General features: G+C 45.5%; 1 protein-coding gene and 1 long non-coding RNA gene across 2 annotated transcripts; one reads left to right on the top strand and one right to left on the bottom strand.

Moving 5' to 3' along the window:
* Positions 1-372: 372 nt before the first annotated feature.
* Positions 373-18,689, bottom strand: DCSTAMP (dendrocyte expressed seven transmembrane protein). The gene is made up of 5 exons (XM_047842419.1): positions 18,674-18,689; positions 11,838-11,919; positions 8,586-9,627; positions 3,582-3,890; positions 373-2,094 (listed from the first exon to the last, which is right to left on the bottom strand). The coding sequence occupies exons 3-5, from the start codon at positions 9,612-9,614 to the stop codon at positions 2,020-2,022; spliced, it is 1,413 nt and encodes a 470-aa protein (XP_047698375.1). The 5' UTR covers positions 9,615-9,627; positions 11,838-11,919; positions 18,674-18,689; the 3' UTR covers positions 373-2,019.
* LOC125156411 (uncharacterized) lies at positions 13,541-18,473 on the top strand. Its single transcript, XR_007148593.1, has 3 exons — positions 13,541-13,675; positions 15,335-15,465; positions 18,415-18,473. It is a non-coding gene; the product is annotated as an uncharacterized LOC125156411 (long non-coding RNA).
* Positions 18,690-20,151: the final 1,462 nt, after the last annotated feature.

The raw sequence follows: 20,151 nt of genomic DNA, 5'->3' as shown, positions 1-20,151 counted from the left end.
TATGCTAAGTGAAGTAAGTCAGTCAGAGAAAGATATCATATGCTTTCACTCATATGTGGATCTTGAGAAACTTAACAGAAGACCAGGGGAAGGGAAGGGGAAAAAATAGTCACAAACAGGGAGGGAGGCAAACCATAAGAGACTCTTAAATACAGAGAACAAACTGAGGGTTGATGGGGGTTGGGAGGGAGGGGAAAGTGGGTGATGGGCATTGAGGGGGCACTTGTTGGGATGAGCACTGGGTGTTGTATGTAAGTCCATTTGACAACAAATCATATTAAAAAAAATAAAAAAACATAAATAAACATAAAATAAAATGATGAAGATTAAAAAAATAATACATAGCATCTCCATTTAACTGTGAAAGAAGAAAGAAAGAAAGAAAGAAAGAGAGAAAGAAAGAAAAGAAAGAAAGAAAGAAAATACCTGCTCTGGTGCCCAAAACAAAGTTTAGGCTTTGAAAAAAATGTTTCTTCCTAAGGATAGTGTAGAAGTCCAGTGAAGAAATATAGAAGATATTATGAAAAAAGAAAAGCACTGTTTGGCCACACCATGGTTCTGCATCGACAGATGCTAACAATATATGATGAGAAACAGGATGTTTGCATAGCCTAAGTATTTCCCCACAGTATACTTATTAATTACAAAGGGAAAAACATTAATTTTATCATGGAAAAATCTGGCAGACTTCATCTTAACTAAACGATGAAAGGTAATCTCATCAGTAATGAGACATGTCAACACCATGTGCTCCCTGGTACAAGGGGACACCGAGGAGACCACATCATGACTTCTGTAGTGCTCTTGCTGAAAATACATTATCTGGAGAAAGTATACAAGGAAACATCAGCAAACCCAAGTCAAAGGACATTTCTCAAAATTACTGGCCAATACTTTTCAAAAGTGCCGAGGTCATAAAAGAAAAAGACTGAAGAACTGTCCCTGACTGGAGGAGACTAAGAAGCTAAATGCACTGTGGGAGCCTGTATTGAATCAGGGACCAGAAAAGGAATATTAGTGGGACCATTGGCATGAACTCAATAAGTTCTGCACGTTATCCATTTTTTTCAAGATTGTTTACCAAATTTGTATAATTACACTACACTTCTATAAGATGTTAACACTGGGGATGATGGATGAAGGTAAATGGAACTCTACTATTTTGCAACTTTTCGGTAAGTCTGAAAAGTTTTCAACATAAAAGCTTTCAAGATAATGGAATCAATATTTCAGGAGGTTTTTTTTTTCCCTCATGGGTGTTTGGAGTTTAGGGGAAATAGGCCTCTATATACTGTATAGTCTACATTGAGCGTAGAAGAAAGTGGCTCAAGATGGGCAATTTAACAAGCATTTCCTGTGATTTGGAAACATGTGCTCCTGAGGCAACACTGTCATAAATACCAAATAGAGGATTTGGTAGAAGAGGGGAAAAAAACAAGTGATCCAGGAAAGAAGAGGGTAGGAGCCCAGGTAGTGGTAAGGAGAAATTAGGAGCTGCTAGATATGGGTTTCAAAAAAAGGATTTGTTTTTTCAATAGGAACAGGGGAAAGGGAGATAGTTCTGTGTATAGTGAATAGCTATGAGAGATATTTAAAAGGGCAGAGAAGGGACAGAAGAGGTTAAAGATATTTTCCTGGCATTATATGTGTTATGTTCTCCTTGGCATTTGCCTATAAGTCAGCAGTAGAGATATTGATTTTTTTCTAATTTTTGTTCTGTGTGTTTTTTTTTTTTTCTTTGAATACTACTCCATGCTAAGACTCATCCTCCAGGGGTCTGGTTATAATTCTGTTACACCGTGACATCGTCCAAATCATGTGCTTTGGAAGACAGATGACAAAGCCATTAACCTGGTAGCCCTTCGGCCTTATGAAGAAAAGTGGTTTGGTCTGCAAACTCAAACACCTGAGGAATCATGCAACACAGTTCTCTGCTGTTGGGCAAAAATGGAGACCTGCCATCAGCAGACCTGAGGAGAATCGCTGGAGCAGTGTGGCCGAGGAGCTGCTTGGAGTCTCTCATGGATTGTCTTCACCTGCAATGCCCATTGGTTTCTTCCTGATCATTTTCAGGACTGGAAGCCAGAAGTGAATCTGAAGAGACAAAAAGATCGATGAATGAGCATTAGAGTCATTTCAGATGCCTGTGACATAAACTTCTCATTGTGGGCTGCTGGCATCAGAAAAACGTGCAAAAGACTTGGAAATGGCCAAGGTCGCCTATGTGGCTCAGTTGGTGAAGCGTTTGACTCTTGGGGTCGGCTCAAGTTATGATCTCACCGCTTTGTGGGTTTGAGTCCCACACTGGGCTCTGTGCTGGCAGCGCAGAGCCTGCTTGGGATTCTCTCTCTCTCCCTCTCTCTCTGCCCCTCTCACACTTGGGCTGTCTCTGTCTCTCTCAAAATAAATCAATAAACTTACCCAAAAAATAAAGAAATAAAATGGTCTTGTGCCATTATAAAAAGGAGAAAAAAAAGAGACTTGGAAATGACCAGAAGCTTATCCTTGTGGGTTACCTTAGCCTTTCATTGTTTCTAAGCCATTTCCCCATTCCCAGCTGTTGGGAGCTGATAGCAATGATGGGAATGATTCTTGTCCACAGACACGTGAAATGACTTTCACCCTATAAAGTGCAATTAATCCTCCCATCCACCTTGTGGAAGAAGCCAGTTTTGCATCTAGTAAGCACATTCATTTGGGTATTCCTGGTGGCATATATATATATATATGTGTGTGTGTGTGTGTGCTTTGAACTGTTCTTTGAATTGGTTGAAATTTCTTACCGTCTCTTCATTAATTAATAAGTTAAATAAAACCTTCGATGAGCATTCATTTTATATGTAGGAAGTCATTATCATATCTATGCATAAATATACATATATGTTATGCCTATAGAAATCCTCTTCATCATATGTACATCATACATATACTTTAATGCTGGAGCATGAACAAATTCTTTGAAGTTTACCAAGCTGTAGTAGATAGTTCCCTCTGTTATTTATTTGTCCTCGACGTGATAAATCGCTCTTACTGGGCACGGTCCTTTAATAATAATTGCAGAGGGCCTTCCCAATAGCCTCTCTACCTTGTGGCTGACTGTACCTACTTGAAATCAGCGTTGGGGTGCCTGGGTGGCTCAGTCGGTTAAGTGGCCGACTTCGGCTCAGGTCATGATCTCGCGGTCCGTGAGTTCGAGCCCCGTGTCGGGCTCTGTGCTGACAGCTCAGAGCCTGGAGCCTGTTTCAGATTCTGTGTCTCCCTCTCTCTGACCCTCCCCCGTTCATGCTCTGTCTCTCTCTGCCTGAAAAATAAATAAACGTTAAAAAAAAATTAAAAAATAAAAAAAAAATAAGAAATCGGCGTTTTGAAAAATATCTTGCAGACCCATCTGGACCATTCAAAAGCACGAAGCGAAGAGCCTTAGCCACACATATCTATTAATTTTCTCCCCCTGGTGTCCTATCTATTGCTAGGGGTGTGAACCCTAACATGAAATTGAAGAGTGCTTTGCAAGTCCACTGGCCCTTCAAACCCAAAGTCTCCTTCATTACAGATTACATCGCCATCTTGGCTTGCCTTGCCTTTGTAAAGTAGAGATTCTGTTTACTGTTTCCTCCTCCCAGTGCCTGCTTTGCCCTCTTCCTCAGGAGCTTCACATGCAGGTGCCGGACGCGCTCCGTCTGCACGGTGGGGTAGAAGGACGCGGACACCAGGATTTTAAGCTGCGTCAGGATGGAGGACAGCAGTCCCAGCACCACTAGTATCACAAGAATAATGCTGAGAGGAACCCAGGTCTTAGACAGAAGGAGCTTTGGCTCGGGGATGCAGGTGGGTTCAAACAGAGATATGTTAAAGGAAGAGTCATGTATGATGTCTTGAGTTCCTTGCTCCTAAAATGAAAGAATAAGACCCTTAAGATCCATGCCATTTTTGCCCTCAGTCCTTGTCTTGCTCAATCCTGCCCTGCAATGCATAGCATTTAGCGTGAACCATGCAGGGACTTGGACTGGAGCAGCTCCTTTTGCATGCTAGGATGGGAGCAAAGACAAGGGCCGAGTGTTCTTTGCAGCGGTTGCAGTGTTTTCCTAAAGCGGGTTTGTGGAAATATAGATTTCCTTGAGAGAAAACGTATCAGATAAGTTTGTCTACTCTGTCCTTTCTTTGGAGAGTCAGGATCCCCATGAGACTGTTGAAGTCTCTGAGAAGAAGGCGGAGAAATCCATTTCACTTCAGCCAACACTTCTCCTCACACATTTGACCACATAACCCAGTTTTATGGAACACCTGTTTCTACACGCTAGGAAACGGGGGACTGATGAAAGATGTTTTTAGCTTAACTGCAGGAGCCTTTTTTTTTTTGGAGCGTAGCCCCTTAAGACCCCACCATGTCCTCCCCATCTTGACAAATACCCCGACGGCAGACCACGAGGTCACAAAGATGCAGAAGCATTAAATTATGTTCTAAATCAACCTTCTAGACATTGGGGGCAGGGAATTATTCTTAGCGTAAGAATACTAAGAATAGTATTTGCTGAAGGTGGCTTTAAACCCTTTGTGTAGAGGTCTCAGACAGGACATTGTCTCATCTCTGCTGGATGCTCGGGGGGAATGTGTTCCTTTCTGCTTGAAGGCAAGAGTACAAACCAGTTGCCCTCAGTGGACTGACAACAGAGGGCGAAAGGTGACATTGTGCCGCCCAGCCAAGCCACCAGCAAAAGTGTGTGCTGATTCAGCACTTTGTTTTCCCTGACCTGAGAAAGTCGTTTAATCTCTCGGTGGATTTGTTTTCTAATTTGGTAAAACAGGAATTAATGGAGCAGATCCTGCCCATGAATAAACTACTCCCAGTGTAAATTAAGCACCTTGGGGATGGAGCGTTAACCTTACAAACTGGAGTACTTAGTAAGCTATTATCACTGCAGCACCCCAGAGCTGGGGGGGCAGGGGCGGGCAGGAAGAGGGAACCGACTTCTCCAAAAGAACACAACCACACCTAGAGAACAGAGTGCACCTTGAGCTGTCCCAGTGCCTGTGAAGACTCTGGAAACTTCAAACCTGGGGCGTCTCTATAGATGTCAAGTCAAATCTGTAATTTCTCCACCACTGTGCCTAAGCGATGAAAAGCATTTCTGTTGCCTTTCATTTTCTCTTATTAAAAAGACAGTTCACCTACAATTAAATATAGAGATTTCAGTCCCCAGAGCAAGGCATGTGCTCTTTTTAATACTAGTGAAGAAACAAACACATCGAGTGAGTCAGTGATGAGAAATCCTGCAATAAGAAAGCAGCGGGTGTCCGGTCTTGGAAGAAGTTACTTAATCTAGGAATCTAACTGGGGATTTTGCATTTGGGAGTCAGGGCTTCATAAAGATTGAGTCAACATTTTTGTACAGGGTTGGTGGAGGGTAATGTGGAAGACAAATGAATTCTCTCAAAATGCTGAGCAATATGCTAAATGGTACCCTGATGTTTTAAAATGTGTTTACCTCTCATAAGTACACAATTTGCCAAGACAGCGTTGAGTAATGGACCGAGGATCCGCTCTGGTATCAGACAGTCCTAAAAAGCTAATGCAGACAAATGCTGTGCACAATACGTGCTCAATAAGTTAACAATGCTGGCTACTTTTACTTACGATGCCCACCCATCCAGCTAGCTCCCTTTGGGTCATTTCCTTTCTTTCTTCTCTACTTAAAAGACTTATTTAAACTCATATGAAAGTGGGAGAGAAATATTGGCAAAACCCTGAGGTGATGTTTCTCTTCCTGCTCAACCTGCAGCAACAGAGGGACCCACGGCCACCAAGGGCATCCTGGGATAAGGGCAGGACACTGCAGGTCCCTGGAGCCAGCGGCTGATGGCAGTCTCCCAGGCACGGCAGGAGAGAGTTTGCAAGGAGCCCCCACAGCAGTCTCGTACCCACACCTGCCCCAGCACCCACCGCCCTGCTGTCGCTACGCGAGAGGGTGGCGGCCTCCCCCACCAGGATGTGAGTGTGCAATGGCAGCTGGCAAAGCTTAGACATCTTTGCATCTCCAGTACCCTGTGATGCCCAAAAATGTATTTGTCAGGACATTGTCATTGGAAAGCTTCTGGGCTTTTTTTGGAAGGCAGAACTTGCCTTTTTCTCATTCTGTCTAAAATGGTGAGAATTCACAAAGCAGGCATGGGTATTGGCTGAGGGAGAAATGTGAGAGAGAAGCAAAAAGAGACGGGAGGAGAGGAAGAACCGAGCAAGGAAAAAAGACAAAGGAGAATGGGCTCGGGGAGGGGAAGGGAGAGACCCTTTTCCCTGCCACCCCCAGGATTAAGCATGTCTGAAGAGTTAGTTTAGCTTTCACTGGAGACACCGCTTCCATTATTCCCCCTGCTCCAGATATCTAGAGCAACAGAGATCTTGTAATTAACTGAATTCTTCAGGGGCAGCAGAATGCTCAGGGTAATCAACTCTGAAAAGCAGCCCAGGATTAGAGGGGGCGGAGTCGACCTACCTGCTGAGCCAGAGGAAGCTGGGAAGAAAAGTGTGGATGCTACCAGAAGACCCCAGTTCCCCAAATAAAGAGAGCCCGTGGAAGAGTGGGGCTTCAAAGGAGGCCTTGCAGGCATCCTTTCTGCCGTTTCCTCCTAAGATTTCCGGGACTGTAGCTTGACCAAAAACAAGGGAAAATCAGACATGTGCAGACAGCTATTGGTGTTTTCACTAGCCCAGGCTGGCGCACTCTACCCCACCATGAGCAACACTCAACACCCACATACACACACTCACACACGCATGTACACACGCATACATGCACATAAACACGCATGTCCCACCTAGCTCAGCTTCACAACCTCTGGGTTTAGAAAAAATCAAGACAATGTCTGACAATACCCACATCCTCTGACATGCCCACATAATCACAAACTTCCCGAGAGAAAAATGGAAAAGAAAAAAGGTGGGAGGCACAAAACTCATGGTCTTCTTGCTTGGGACACAGCTGCCAAGAGGAGCAAGAACGAAGGAGAGAAAGGCAGATTCCCTGAGACTCAGGGGACACCAGCTCAGAGAAACACACTATCTTGACCAATTAAGATTGTCATAGATCCATCCAATGGCTTTCAGCTCCCTTCTTTTGGGCGGAGTTTAGAACAGTGGTTCTCAATCTTGGCCGCACGTCAGAACTACTTGGAGAGTTTTTAAAAATCCCTCACCCAGGCCTCACCCCAATCCACTTCAATCTGATTCCTGGGTGTTTGTTGGCTTGTTCAGGTCCACAGTGAAGGCACCGTGTGGCTATGGCAGATAATCACTGACTTAGAAGGTCCTTGCTTTTGGCACCTGCACCAAATTTCCTCGAAATATGGTCTCTATAGACCACCTACTTTGAAATCCCATGGAGTGTTTATTAAAAGTACTCTCCCCGGGACACTTGGGTGGCTCAAGCATCTGACCCTTGATTTCGGCTCAGGTCACACTTAAGGTTGAGAACCACTGACCTAAAAAACCAAGGTAGCTCTTTTCTTTTCTTTTCTTTTCTTTTCTTTTCTTTCCTTTCCTTTCCTTTCCTTTTCTTCTTTTCTTTTCTTTTTTTTTCTTTTCTTTTCTTTTTTAGGGGGTGTTATCATATACTAGCACCAGCCATAATATCTGGTCACTTAGGAGGCCATTTTTCAGCAACCATCCTCTTAAATGTTCTGCTGATGCATTGACAGGCCTCCTATATTGCATACGGACTCAAGATGCAAAGAAAAGAAGTTCTCATTCACAGAAGTTGCTCAAAGTCTACCTGCACAGGTCCAAGGGAGAGAGGAAGACAGACTCTAGGTTCATGCCAGGTACTCTTGCTTGAGAACCAACTTTATGTCCCATATCAGAGACACCTTTTCTCCCATTTCAGTGTTTGCTAACTATAGAAAGCTAAAAAATTCCCGCTCTCCAGAGATATAAGATCCTAAGGCCTGAAACCTATACATGTTACTTTATTTGGAAAAAAGGGACGTTGCAGTAGTGACCAAGATAAAGATCTCGAGATGGAGAATTTACCCTGATTATCTCAGTGAGCCTTAACACAATCACATTCATCCTTTAAGAGGAAAGCAGAGAGAGATTTTACATACAGAGAGAAGACAATGTGAAGACATAAGTGAAGATGGGGGTTGCAGCCACAGCCAAGAAAAGCCAACAAGCCACCAGACGCTGTAAGAAGCAACAAGTAGATTCTTCCCTAGAGTCCAAAGTGATTGTGGCCCTGCTCGCACTTAATTTCAGCTCAGTGGTACTGATTTTGGACTTGTTACCCCCAGAACTATAAGAGAATAAATTTTTGTTCTTTCAAACCACCCAGTTTGGGTCAATTTGTTAGAGCAGCCACAGGAAACTAAAACGGTGACCAAAGATTTTCAGGATGACATCATACTCTAACAACAGGATTTCAAGTCAACTTAACCAACAATCGTTGGGCTCCTTCTACATGCCAGACGCTATGCCATCATGGGAATCCCAAGGTGAATAAGGCAGTGCCCTGCTCTGGGAGGTTCATGATCTTTTTCAAGGCAAGCCAGCAAATAGCCGGGACGCATCGCAAGAAGCACCTGTGAACGCTTACCTCTCTGTGCAGTTTCAGGTGGACCTCCAGCCCTGGCAAGCCTTGGAAATGTTTGCCCACTGAGAAAATGAGCTGATACAGAAGATAATCTATGGCTGCAAAGAGCACCCAGATGTAGAGGTGGGTGAGAATGGGGAGGAAAAACAGCCCCAGGTTCTTCCTCTCTTTAGGAGACGGCCAGAAAGATGGGATGACAACGTATTTCTTCCTTTCCTTCTTATTCAGTGGGAGGACACAGGGCCTCTGTAGTTGCCTCTCCATTTCATCGAACCGAACAAATTGTTTAGTGATGAAGATATTTTCAAACTTCCAACCACAAGGGTCCAAAAATCGCTTCATGAAGAGGCCAGTGCCAAGTAGGACCAGCAAAAGCCCTGCTAGGGCAAGGAGCTGCCGTCCCAGGGAGGACAATACCTCTGTTGCCGTCACCATCTGGTACAAGACACCCAGGACTTGGCCTTTGGTGTCATTTAGCTGTGCCTCCAGGGCTTGGCTGGGACTGAAAAGAGAGACTGCCAGAGTCTGGTTCCAAGAAATAAGGTCATCAAATAGACTTAGGTGAGTGGCAAGGCCATAAATCCACTGAATGGCTTCAATATATTTTTTCAAAAGTGGAAAATGTATGGAAAAGCTCTTGGCCCTTAGGTTGCAAGTCATACTGTCCAGGAGACCTTTGAAGTTATGAAAAATATTTTCCACGTGTCCTAAGATTATTATCCCTGTGCCAGCTGCAATCAAAGCATTCCTGCCCTCCCGCAGGCCACAGGAAAGGAAGAAGAGGAGAATGAAACATCGTGCATGCTTGGAGCAGCAAAGCAGAACACAAGTGACCATCCAGGAGGAGCTAAAGGCTATGAATGTGGACAGACACCCGGAAAAGGCCATAGACAAGAGGCCCACTGAAATGAGAGCAACAAAAGAGCACACTCCCAAATGTTGGATAAAGTCCATCCATCCAGGGCTTCTTGGAGACACATATATCCCCCAGAGACCTAGGAAGATATTAGCGCCTGAGGTAAAGACACCCATGCTCCTTGTGTCCCTGGAAATAAAAAAGAAACCAGGGTCAGGCACTGCTTTTGAATGTCCTCAGTCACTGTGTAAAGGACATGGGGGTAGATTGGTTGCAAAAAATGGCCGTAATTCTTTACCCATCTCTACCTCCACACCCCCACCACCACCCCCTTTTTTAAAGTAGGCTTCACGCCCAGTGAAGAGCCAACACAGAGCCCAATGTGGGGTTTGAACTCATAACCCTGAGATCAGGACCTGAGCTGAGATCGAGGGTCAGATGCTTAACCAACAGAGCCACCTAGGCACCCCTCCTCATCCCTTTAAATGCCACTTTACAGCTTCTCCCGTCAAGAGGTGGGAGAAACAGAATCCAATAAGAGGTGGGTGGGTCTGTTTCTCCAGCCCTTGAATTTGGAAGGGGTTTGTGATGCCTTTGATCCATAGAACGCAGCAGAAGTGACAGTGTGCCAGTCCTGAGTCTATGATCCACTTCTTCTCCTTTGGAACCTTACTACTGACTTTTTAACAGGTCCAGGTGCGTTAGTCTCCTGCAACACATTGCCACAAGCTTAGTGGTTTATAGAAACACATGTTTGTTCTCTTACAGTTCTGCAAGTCAGAAGTCTAAAATGAGTCCAGAGAGCTATGTTCCTTCTGGAGGCTCCAGGGAAGAATCCATTTCTCACTTTCTCCAGCATCTGGAAGCTCTTGGACTCTCCTCCATTTCAAAGCCAGCAATGTTGCACCTTCTTTCCTCTCAGACCTCTGTTGCCATCCTCCTATCTTTTGGGACTCGGATTCTCTTGCCTCCCTTTAGAAGGATCCCTGTGATTATATTGGGCCCACCCAGATGAACCTGGATCATCTCCCCATCTCAAGGTCCTTAGCTTAATCCCATATGTAGAGACCCTATCACTATGTAAAATAACATATTAACAGGCTCTGGGCCTTAGGACATGGACAGCTTGGGTGTGGGGGGACGTGAATGAGCCTATCTCACCAGATTTGGCTCTAACCAATAGCCAGCCAATAGCCAATCAACTGCCAAACACCTGAAGGGGGCCCTCCTAGACCAGCCAGTCACCAGGCAGCCCATCAGCTGAGCACAGCCACTTGAGTAGTAATAAATGCTTATTTATCTTAAGTCACCGAATTCTGTGCTGCTTTCTTAGGCACTGGTTGTGAATTGATAAAAACAGCAATACTGTATCATGGATCTTAAGAATTGAAATAAACCCTAGGCTGATGAATAGGCTAAAATTTCAACACATTGCATTATGTAAGATCACTTTTTGATAGTCATCTATTTTTTTCTGCCCTGATCTTGCAGACCAGAAAGCGTACCAAGGGCACCCAAACCTAAATGAGGCACCGGACGGAAGCCATTGTGTCTCTGCCCTGTAACGAACGGTTGTGTCTTACCCACACCCTCCAGCCTGCCCTTACCCTCTGAGGGCAGTTGCTCTCTGAGAATCTTGCAAGGGAAATAAGAATGTTTTGTCACTGAACGAATCACCTTTTCTTTATTCCCAGATCTGGCAGGATTAAAATGAAGGTGCTAATGAGCCTGCTACCACCCTGTCAGTCATGCATCTTTAGGTCTGTGATGCACTCAGACGGTCTTGGGTTCATTTGGAATGATATAAAATCAATTTGAGACATTTCTTTCTTGATTGGCATGAAAGTATCTAAAGAGAGCATACGGTATGTGTGGGATTTCAAAGAAGATATTGATCAGTTTTTAAACACTGTCAAATAAGGGCGCCTGGGTGGCTCAGTTAAGCATCTGACTCTTGATTTCGGCTCAGGTCACAATCTCATGGTCATGAGATTGAGCCCCGAATTCAGCTCTGCACTGATGGTGTGGGGCCTGCTTGGAATTCTCTCTCTCTCTCTCTCTCTCTCTCTCTCTCTCTCCCCTTCTCTGTCCCTCCGCAATTTATGCATGTGTGCACGTGCTCTCTCTCTCTCTCAAAATAATAAGTAAACTTAAAAAAAAAAAAAAACACCATCAAATACATCCCTTCTCACATCAGATAAGCTGGGGCTGGATTTCTGGAATAGCTGGACAATGTTTGAGCCGGGATTATACTCAGTGTGTGAGAGGTGCCGAGGCATTGGCTAGTGAGCATGAACCGAGCAATTCAAGGAAAAGGAACGATTCTTTTTGTGTTCAGGCTGAATGAAGTTGATGAAGAGTGGAAATGAGATGGACAAAGAGGCAAGTTAGGAACAAACCTGTGGATGTTTCTCCTACAATAATGTAGAGGGCGTACGGCTCCCGTCACGTGAGGGGAAACGCTCGGCACAGAAAAGAGACCTGGAGAGAAATGAAGTGTTGAAGAAGGGTGATTACCATGTGGGACCGGCCTTTTTAGAGATTCGGAATCCCACATAAGAGGATATTCTCACCCTGTCCAGAGGGGAATTGGAATAGCTGTTAGAACAGGGACCAGCAAAAGGACGGAGGTCTTTCCTCCTGCACGTTTGCCTCCTTTCAGATTTGGAAGCTGGTTTGGAGGTTGGTCGTTCTTCCATGCACTGACCCCTCTCCCACTCTGTTTTGACCCCTGGAAATCACCAAAGGGCTCCTGTGCCCCCGAACCTTCCCCAGCACTGCCAGCCAGAGTCAGCTGCCTCGTGGGCTGGACGGGAGGACAGCTGCTGTCAGCGGTGAGCAGGTGGGCAGGACACGATGCATCAGAGCAGGTCGGAAGTGCTGTCCCTCCTCCCAGCCATGTCCCTGTTCACTTTCTTTGCCATAGCTTTGGGTTTGACCCCCAAACCTTTATTTGTCTAAAGGATCCACTAATAGGGATTAACGGCCCATTCCGTTCACTTTATGTAGAGCATCTCTCTCCCTGAAGCCCCCAAAGACAAATGCTCTTTGCATTTCACACAGAAGCCGAGGCTCAGAGGCTCGCGGAAATCCGAGCCTCAGAGCACCCGGAGAGTCGGTGGTGGGGTCCAGACCTGCTCTCCCTGCCTCCCGGTCCAGCTCCCTGCGCCCCACGCCATGGCCAGATTCCATGACTCCAGCTTATGTGACAGGACACTCAGCTCATTGTGTGTCTGCTGGAAAAGCATGACACGTTCTGCCAGTGACGTCACGTTTAAGAGTTGACCTGTATATCACAAACCCATTTCTACCTGCTCACTTTTCCCCCTGCCGAAGATAGTTGGCCCTGTAAGGCTGCGTCTCGATTCAGCAGGTTTTTCTCTCAAGCAAATCAGAAATCCCAGCTGTTTTGGCTTTTTTTTTCTAATATGCTTCGTGAGGCACCCTTCTCCTGGCTTCCTAAAAATTTAATAATGTGGATTTTGGATTCATATTTCCCTTCTCTCGTCTTCATTCTTGCACAGTGTGTTCCTAATACAGATATTTCTCTGACAGTAAGAAACAGATTTACGGACACATTAAAAGTTTAACATTGGGCAATACAAACTAATAACAATTAAATAAGATATACAGCTGCAATTTTGTCCTGTAAGAGGCACATGTTTTCTTAATGAGCAACAGATTTAATATGATCCTCCTTATTTCTGTACTGAAAACAGCACATCACCAAAAGACACCAAAACTTTCTGCAGTGAGAGGGTTGAGTGTATCCTCTCTTATTTTATAGTTTAAGCCACAGACCTGGGCTTGGGACCACATGTCCAGAAGCTGGTGTCCAGTCTGCCCTTCCTGTCATTGTTGAACGTGGCCTTGATTTCTTCCCCAATCTGTTTCTCATTCTCCCTACTTGAATATCAGTTGCGCCTGAGCTCCTTTCTGGTGTAGTTGGACGAGGAGAGTTTTAGCAAGCCCCTTAAGACGACCAGGACAGAAAGTGCCCAGTAAATGCAGCCATTTCTTGTTGTTTTTTTTTTTTTTTTTTGGCGGCCACAAAAAAAAAAAAAAAAAAAAAAAGAGAACTTGAGAACTTCTCTTCTCTGAAGGTCTTCAAGCAACAACTGGATGCCCCAAGTTCAAGGGAGGCATAGCGACAGGAGTGGGATTGCACTGCCTTCCCAGCGCTGCTGTTTCCATGGCTCCTTTAGAAGTCTGCTGATTCCCTTCCTCTTCTGCAGAGGTATGATGTCCTGTTAAAGTTTCCTTGGATGGCCCCAATTCTTTCCTTTGAGGTGAATCTGGGAATCCAGATTTGGAGAAGTCAGTTGCTCCTTTCTTTCCCATAGACTTTGTCAAGCAGAGACCCAGATTCCTAAATTTCATTTTGAGAGCCAAAAGGAATCTTACAGATCAGGGCATCTTAAACTTGAGTCTATGATCACTGGGGCAGCCTTGTTACAATGCAGATTTTGGTCCTAAAGGTCTAGAATGGCACCTGAGACTTTGTCTTTCTGGCAAGTTCCCAGGTGGCTGATGCCGCTTTTCTGAGGACAGGCACTGGGTAGCAAGCTCTTGAATTCTGCCCTGTCTGATAGCACTTTCTGTGACGAGGGAAATGTTCTGTATCTGTGCTGTCCAACACAGTCAGCACTAGCCATATGCAGTGATTGAGCACTTGAAATAGAGCCAGTGTGACTGAGGAGTTGAATTTTTAACTTGATTTAATTTTAATAATTCAAATTTAAATAGTCCCGTGTCGCTGGTGTCATGGTACTGAAGGGCACAGCTCTAGATGATTGACACCTTGCCAGCTGATTTCCACAGATGAGGAAACAAAATCCAACGAGGCGAAGTGACTGGCTGAGGCTATCCTGGCAATGGAGACAGAGCTGGGAGGGAGACCCCAGTTCTCCCCCACTTTTCCCATCACATCAGGGTCTCACTTCTGACTCTTTGCGAACTCTGTTTCAAAATCCTTACCGGTGTTCCTGGGTAATGGAGTTAAAATTTCCCACATGCCAAAAAAAAGAAAAAGAAAAAAAAATTTTCCCATATACCAAGTTTGCCCTCAGGCACCCCAACATACATAAATAGAAAAGTGGACAAACTGTTGCTTGTGCCTCCCAGGCTTAGCAAAATAACAACAATAATAGGTTATGTCTCTCAATTTGTCCACCAAGTGCCTGGTCACTGTTTTCACATCTGATGTACCTTATTTCTAATCTTCACGGCTCTAGATATTATAGATATTATTATAGCTATATATTTTAGATGAGCAAACTGAGGCTCAGAGAGGTTAAATAACTTGCCCAAGGTCACACAGCTGATAAGTGGATGAACTGGAATTCTGACCCACATTTAAGCGCCACTGAGGGTTCAAGATGGGCAGCTTCCTAGACTCTCTTAAAATCGTCTTAAAGGAGTAGTTTCTTTTTTTTTTTTTAACGTTTATCTTTATTTTTCAGAGAGAGAGAGAGAGAGAGAGAGAGACAGAGCATGAGTGGGGAGAGGCAGAGACAGAGGGAGACACAGAATCCGAAGCAGGCTCCAGGCTCTGAGCTGTCAGCACAGAGCCTGATGCAGGGCTCGAACTCGCCAACTGTGAGGTCATGACCTGAGCCGAAGTTGGACGCTCAACTGACTGGGCCACCCAGGCACCCCAAGGAGTAGTTTCTAAATTTGTTTGAAATATATTCCCAGAACCCTAATCATGCATGCATCCAGAAATGTGGATTTCACAGTGCTGGTGTCAGCTCTCCTTGCACTGTCGTCTGCATCTGGTGGCCCCCACCCCCCTCTGCCAGCACATGCCCAGCGGACCCTCCAGAGCTGACTGGGGATCTCTTTTCCCCGGACCGGCACTTTTGCTCAGCTGTGTCCTACTCCATGTTTTCCTTAGAGACTGTTCCGGCCAGCGTTAAGCTCAGGCTCACTCCTCCCCTGAACCAGCCCATTTGGTGTCAGGCCCATCCCGGTCTGAGGTCAAGGCCACAGGTCCATCATTCTCTCCCAGGATCAGGGAGCTGAGAGGTATGTTCAGTGCAGGTGCCCACACTTTCTGTTGGGCTGGGGAGCGGCGGGGAGGGGGGGCACGTCGCAGGGTCGGGCTGTCCTGTGCTGGAAAATCAGGGCAGTGTGGATAGCCCTCAGCATTGTAAATACAAGGGTCAGACAAGCACTGTAAAGAATAAAGGAAATCAGGAGGCACAGACACTTCTTGGGGTGAGGGGTATAGAGCAATGGGCAGTAGGTCTTGGGGGCCAGAGAGCCCAGGCCCCAGTTACAGTTATAGGTACAGTAGCCTCCAAACCAACAGATATTTTCAAGCCTGTATGGAATCCCAGTGTTGCCAAATTTTCTGCTGTTGTTTTTTTTTTTCCAAAAGAAGCCAGAAATCTAGACTCTTGGGGGTGACATCTCCTGATACATATATATATATATATATATATATATGTGTGTGTGTATGTGTGTGTGTATGTATATATATGTGTGTATATATATACACACATAAAAACTTTTTAAATACTCTAGCTGCTTTTCGGCCACTGACTGTCAGTTTGCGAGTCTTGGTCTTTGGGGAATCCTCGCTGCTCCTTCTTCTCTGCTCTGCCTCCCTCCTTACCTTATTCTTCCTCCTCTCCTTCGTTTTATCCCCTGGGACATTTTAAAATCATGCTGTAGGCCAGTTTCCAGTCTCATGCATAAAGGTTTTTCTCTATGCCTTGGGAATATTTATTTTCCCCAAAGATCTCTAACTCTATTCCCTTCCCTCTGTCGGTGCTTACCCGATGGAGCCCCTCCCTCCCTCTCTCCATTGCTTCTTGTGGGACCTGCTAAAAGGCTAACCTGATCCTTTTAACCTGCAATTTCTCTTTGTTTTGCCTCCATTATCGATAATGTTTATTGCCTGACTCAACATCCTTGTCTCCCCAGGACAGAGTACCTGCTTCTTGCTTTTACCAACAGCAATAGCCCAAGAGCAATTACCGCTTTCCTGCCTTCATCCCTAAACTATAGTTTGCGCCACACCCCGGGTGGGAAAACCACAGTTAGAGTCCACAGGAGAGCATCACTGAGGCCCCACCTCTCTTTCATGGGTTAAAGCAATTTTTGTGGGGCTGGGTGGGCGGGGACAAGGAAGGAAATAGGGCTGGTGATGAGGAGCCCCCGGTCCAAGCCGAGAGCCAGGCAGCCCATGCGGTTTGTGTAGCCAGCCTGAGCCCACACTTATCTGCTTTCACGCAGAGCTGAGCTGTTGCCATGGGAAACAGAAGGGCCAGGCTTCTCCATCAACCCCGCATAGCAAGCATGGGCTGTGAGGTGCATACACAGTGGCCCTGGCTGTTTTCCCCAGGGGGTGTCGAATGCCAGAGGCAGCAGCACAGACCCCCAGTCCCCCACCTCGGAGCCCTGCTCATCCACTTCGTGGGGGAGTCAGGCGGGCCAACATTCCTGAGCACCCTTCTTTGAGCACAGATCAACTCTGGAGCTGTACCGCATCCTTGCTTCACATACAAAGCCCAGGCAGCAGCCAGGACAAATGCAGCCATGACATAATGACTAGAGCCTCCTCCAAAGAAATGGCCTATGCTAGGAGCTTTCTAGATTGGGGGATATCGGAGATGCATTTCGCCAGTGCTGCTCTGGGGCTGACAGACAGAAGCCTCACTGTAAGTGCAGGAGAAATCAAGGTGGCGAGGTGACTTCCTTGTGGAAAGAGCTACAGATCAAGATCTAGGCAATTGTTCTGCTCCCCTCTTTCCTACATGTGGAATGCTCGCCTTGTCTGACATCCCCAAACTTCCATTAAGTGAGATCAACTCATTCTGACCCTGCTCCCATGCAGAAGCCAACGGCTTATGCGTCACAAGCTCAGATGCATTCTGCAGACACCCTGGGGAAAAGGAAATCCAGACTAATGATCCTTCTAGTCTTTCTGTGCTCCTCCGGCCGGCTTTGCCAACCCCCCGGGGGGAACCTATCTACTCACCAACCTCTCTCTCATCTTTAGGACTGAAAGGAAGTTGGGACAAAGGTTAAAGGTCATAGTGGAATAGGAAAAGAGCATAGGGCAGGGAGATGGGAGACCTGTGGCCTCCCCTGCTTCCACCCAGGACGAGTTGTGTGACCTTGGGTAGGTCACTTCGCTTCTCAGGACCACAGCTCCCTTGGGCTAAATGAATTCTAACATTGCTGCTAGCCCGACAGTCTGAAATGAAAGGCACAAGAGAGCCGCAGAGCTGGCTCTGGGGGCTGGCGTTTTCCAGCCCAGCACCTGTAAATGGGACAAAGGAAGAATGGAGGATTTCTTGACTAACACTTCCTTCCTCCCTCCCTCCGATCTCCCTTCCTTCCTTCCTTCCTTCCTCTCTCCCTTCCTTCCTTCCTTCCTTCCTTCATAAATTCTTGGAAACTTATAATTTGGGAACATACTGTTCTCTCAGACTGCCAAAATCGCTCCAGCAGGCACAGAGGCCTCCTTTTGAGGTGGAGTGAATTCCTCATTCCTTTTAATCGTTCTTGCCTTGGGAAAGCCAGCAAATGCCTTCCTCCCCGGAAGCAACCTTCACACAAGAAAGAAAAGATTAATGAAAGCTACCAGGTAAACAGAAGAGCATTTAGGGAACAATTCAGTCTGTCATTGTGCGGGGCATTGTCAGTGAGGCCTGGCAGCCTTCCACGGCAGGTCCGGGCCGGCCCTGCTCCTCACCACCCCCAGAGGCTCGGCCAACAGGGATCAATTCTTCAAAACCTGGGGAATGGGCAAATTTACCCAAGCTGCTCTAGTAAAAGGGTTATCATGCTGTGGTAGTCCCCAGATGAGGGTATTCGGATCCCTCCGGCCCGCATTAATAAAGACTTCTTTCTGGTATTTCTGTACACAGATAAACTCTCTGGGGCAGAGGAGGAGCTTAAAGTATCCTCTGGTTTCAATTGTATATTCCAATTTACTAATTTTTTTTTTTTCATTAAAAACAGCAATTCCAGGGACACCTGGGTGGCTCTGTCAGTTAAGCGTCCGACTTCACCTCAAGTCATGATCTCGCGGTTTGTGAGTTCGAGTGCCGCGTCAGGCCCTGTGCTGACAGCTCAGAGCCTGGAGCCTGCTTCGGATTCTGTGTCTCCCTCTGCCCCTCCCCTACTCGTGCTCTCTCTCTCTCTCTCTCAAATATAAATAAACATTAAAAAAATTTTCTTAAGCAATTCCAAGAACAAAATATTCTGAAAGTTTACTTACAGGTTCCTCTCAGGTTCTTCTCTAAGTGCAAAAATACCCTTCCCATGGACTCTGAGTTTTGATATACAATAAGAAAAAAGGAACCAGAAGTAACAAGAGGGTCACATCACCATGAATCAGCATCTTTATTTCCCCCACAAGGTGACTAAGTCATAATATTGACAAAGGGGATAATTGATGCAAAGGAACTCCATATTTCTTTCCTGTATTTTCCTCAGATGTTCCAGAAATCAATTCTAGCAAATAATGAAATAAGGCATTCTCAAACAATGGAGGGTGAGTTATGAAAATTTGGAGGGTCATCTTCCTCTGTCCTCTTCTCCCTTTACTCTAATTCTCCCCACCCCAGGCCCAGCACAGGGACTAGTGACAAACTTCACCATCCACTCTACCATCCACAGTCCCAGAGGCATGAAGGGGCCATCTCTGCGCTGATGACCCAAGACAGGTGTAACGGTCTGTGTAATGCCTCTCAATCTTTCCATTTTGGAAATTTAGCTTCCAAAAGGATCAGCTTGTGTGGCTTGAGGGAGTTCAGGAAACCTCAAAACCTTTCTACAAAATTGTTTTTCACCTTTTGATCTAGACCCATAATATAACTGGAGAAGCTTTTACCTTAAAATTCAAGATTCCTGCCAAAATGTAGAAGGATTGATATAAACTGAAAAACATAAACTAAACAAGGATATGGATGGGTCACTGAAAACTCAGGTCAAATGTCATGGTGAAAATACCCAAATGTATGATGCTCAGGAGACATAGCCATCCATCATGAACAACAGGGATTCTGTAAATGTGAGCAAATTAATATTACAAAAAAACCAGTGAGCATCACTGGAGTGCATTGGAGAGAAATGGGTACTGGGACAGAGAGCTGAGTTAGGAGGTAGGACCAGTGTATTATTAGTCAGGGTTGTCCGGAGAAATGGAACCAATACGGTGAGTGTGTGTGTGTGGAGAGAGAAAGAGGTTTATGTTAAGGAATTGACCGACATAGTTACGGGGGCTGACAAGTACAAAATCGGTAGGGTGAGCCAGCAGATGAGAGCCCCAGAGAAGAGGTGATGTTGCAACTTGAGTCCAAAGGTGCTTTCTTTGAGGACCTCATCCTTTTTCCCTCTTAAGGCCTTCAATTGATTGGATGAGGCTCATACACATTATAGAGGGTAATCCACTTTACTCAATATTTACTCACTTAAATGTGAATCTCCTCAAAAAAAAAAAAATACCCTTATATCAACATCAGACCAACTATCTGGACACTAGCCAAACTGACCCAGAAAATTAACCATCACAACCAGATCTGAATTATGGAAAGGAAAGAAAGACAAAACAAAGAGTTTTGTTTGTTGTTTGTTTAGGCTGGAGAGAATGAATGGACAGAATTGGTATCTAGAGGAGAGAAAAGAAAGGAATCCGTGATGATCAAAAATTTCCACCTGAACCACAAAGAGCATGGAGGAATGTGGCGAGAAAAA

The sequence above is a fragment of the Prionailurus viverrinus genome, chromosome F2 (genome assembly GCF_022837055.1).
Source record: "Prionailurus viverrinus isolate Anna chromosome F2, UM_Priviv_1.0, whole genome shotgun sequence".
Taxonomy (NCBI): Eukaryota; Metazoa; Chordata; class Mammalia; order Carnivora; family Felidae; genus Prionailurus; species Prionailurus viverrinus.
This window is presented reverse-complemented; position numbering and strand designations above follow the sequence as displayed.